Genomic DNA, 2,024 nt, shown 5'->3' on the forward strand with positions numbered 1-2,024 from the left:
TTTAGAAGTTAGAAAATTCTGAAGTGAAGAATTTGGAGCTCAGATGCATCAAGTAACACAGAAAAATTAAATTTGAGGTTTTTAAAAAATATTTTTTATATTAAGAAGTTAAAACTTACAGAGTATAAACACCTGAAATATCCACTACATTTTCATTTTGTGTTTACTGAAATACATTGATAATAAAGTAGTTTAAATTTTGAATGTTACGCTGTAAAAGATCATGACATATACACTTACAAAGAGAATTAAGGTATTAAAATAATACTTTTTATTTTTAACAATCTTAGTTACGTAAGTAGTGAAAGATCGTGAACAATTTTTGCTTTATGATTGTATTATATAGAAAACTGGATTTATTTTTACAGTAATTTATACATCACTTTTTAAAGCCCGTCTTTGAGTATACTTAGAGAAGCAATGTCCTAATAGAACAGCATGAGTTACAACTATATCTATACGAGTTAATTAAAATAAACATATGGTCTACCATGTATAATAAGTACACTTTTTGAATTTTATTTAAATTTCTAATCTTGTGTGAGGTCCATATGGGCTACCATGTATAATAAGTACACTTTTTGAATTTTATTTAAATTTCTAATTTTGTGTGAGGTCCAGTATACTGTTAAAATATGTATGATACTATTAATTCTACATCTTCATATACATAATTAGTACTTGTATACAAATTTTCCTTATTTCTTTAATTCTGTAAAAGCAACATATCTCTAGTTTAAAAAAAGTTTAGGTTTGCTCTATGTTACAATCAAAGTAGTGACAAAATTATTTGCTTCTTTTTCAGTTTGAAAATTCAACTTAAAACATCATAATAATGCATGTAGATAACCTACCTAAGTATTTTTTTTACCTAAGGCTAGTTTCCAAATACATATATTGGGGAACAGCTTAAGCACAACCTAGAGCTAAACCTTGTATTATAGGAAAATGATAAGTTAAAAAGAAAAACACACACCTTTTGAGATTTTCAAGAATTCTGTATTTACTGTAACTTGTTAGACAAAACAGGGAAATTCATAAGCATTACCCAAAATAACAAATTTTTTTGTATATTGTATAAACAAATTGACAGTAACACCACTGATTTAATTCGAGAATTTCTGCATATTCATATTTTGAGCTCTTAATGCAACCCAACCACAAAGTCTAGATGATTTGTATTATTACTTCTGTCTTCAGTTGTCACAAAACAATTAAAATTCTAAAATATTATAATATTAGTTATGCAAAGACAAGCAGGCAAAAATACTTATACATATAGCCACTGCCCACCTCTCGTGCTGCTTGTTTTTCATGAAGGTCTTTAATTTCCTTCTTGTATTGTTGAATCTGTTGTAGAAGCCACTGTTCTTCATTATACAACAGTTTCTGCAAATTAACTTCTGCGTCAAGTTCTCTCTGGCGTGCTTTATAGATTTGCTAAGAAAAATAATCTTTACCATTAAAATATTTATGTAATACAATATGGTAAAAAGTTACTTTTTTAATTAATAAGAGAACATATACATTTAAGGTGTCCATAAGATTGTTATGGTAACAAAAATAAATAAAATATTGTTTAGAAAATTAAGCTAATAACCACTTCAAATATATGGTAATCCTTTAATTTTTTTCAGCATGGGCTCAGTTCCTGGGACCGACCTCGTAACCATTTTGTGCTTGTTATAGTTTTCATGCTATAACTTTTAAATTAGTAAACGAATGTTAACAAAATTTGGCACGTTATCAGTAAACATTACAATGCTTTCATACACAAAATATCAAATTTGGCAGATTATCAGTAAACATTACAATGCTTTCAAATGCAAAATATATAATTTTTTTATTAAGTCTTAAGGTCTGTAAAACAATGTTAAGAAAAAACTTTATATTTTATCTGTTATTTTCAGTAATTAATCTCTGTATGGGTTTGGTAGATTTGACTAATCTTGTAACCACCATAAAAAATTAGGAAATAAATATAAATTATGCCTCATCATTCTAGAATATGCCCGGCATGGCCA

The 2,024-nt window shown here is 27.2% G+C and overlaps 1 protein-coding gene across 3 annotated transcripts in view; it reads right to left on the minus strand.

Moving 5' to 3' along the window:
* LOC106463892 (coiled-coil domain-containing protein 39-like) overlaps window positions 1-2,024 on the minus strand; it is a 69,250-nt gene that overhangs the window by 59,482 nt on the left and 7,744 nt on the right. For all 3 annotated transcript variants that reach the window (XM_022391528.1, XM_022391530.1, XM_013923972.2), the window contains exon 4: window positions 1,294-1,440. In XM_022391528.1, the coding sequence (XP_022247236.1) occupies window positions 1,294-1,440 (147 nt within the window). The remainder of the gene's footprint in view (window positions 1-1,293; window positions 1,441-2,024) is intronic.

The sequence above is a fragment of the Limulus polyphemus genome, unplaced genomic scaffold (genome assembly GCF_000517525.1).
Source record: "Limulus polyphemus unplaced genomic scaffold, Limulus_polyphemus-2.1.2 Scaffold1510, whole genome shotgun sequence".
Classification (NCBI taxonomy): domain Eukaryota; kingdom Metazoa; phylum Arthropoda; class Merostomata; order Xiphosura; family Limulidae; genus Limulus; species Limulus polyphemus.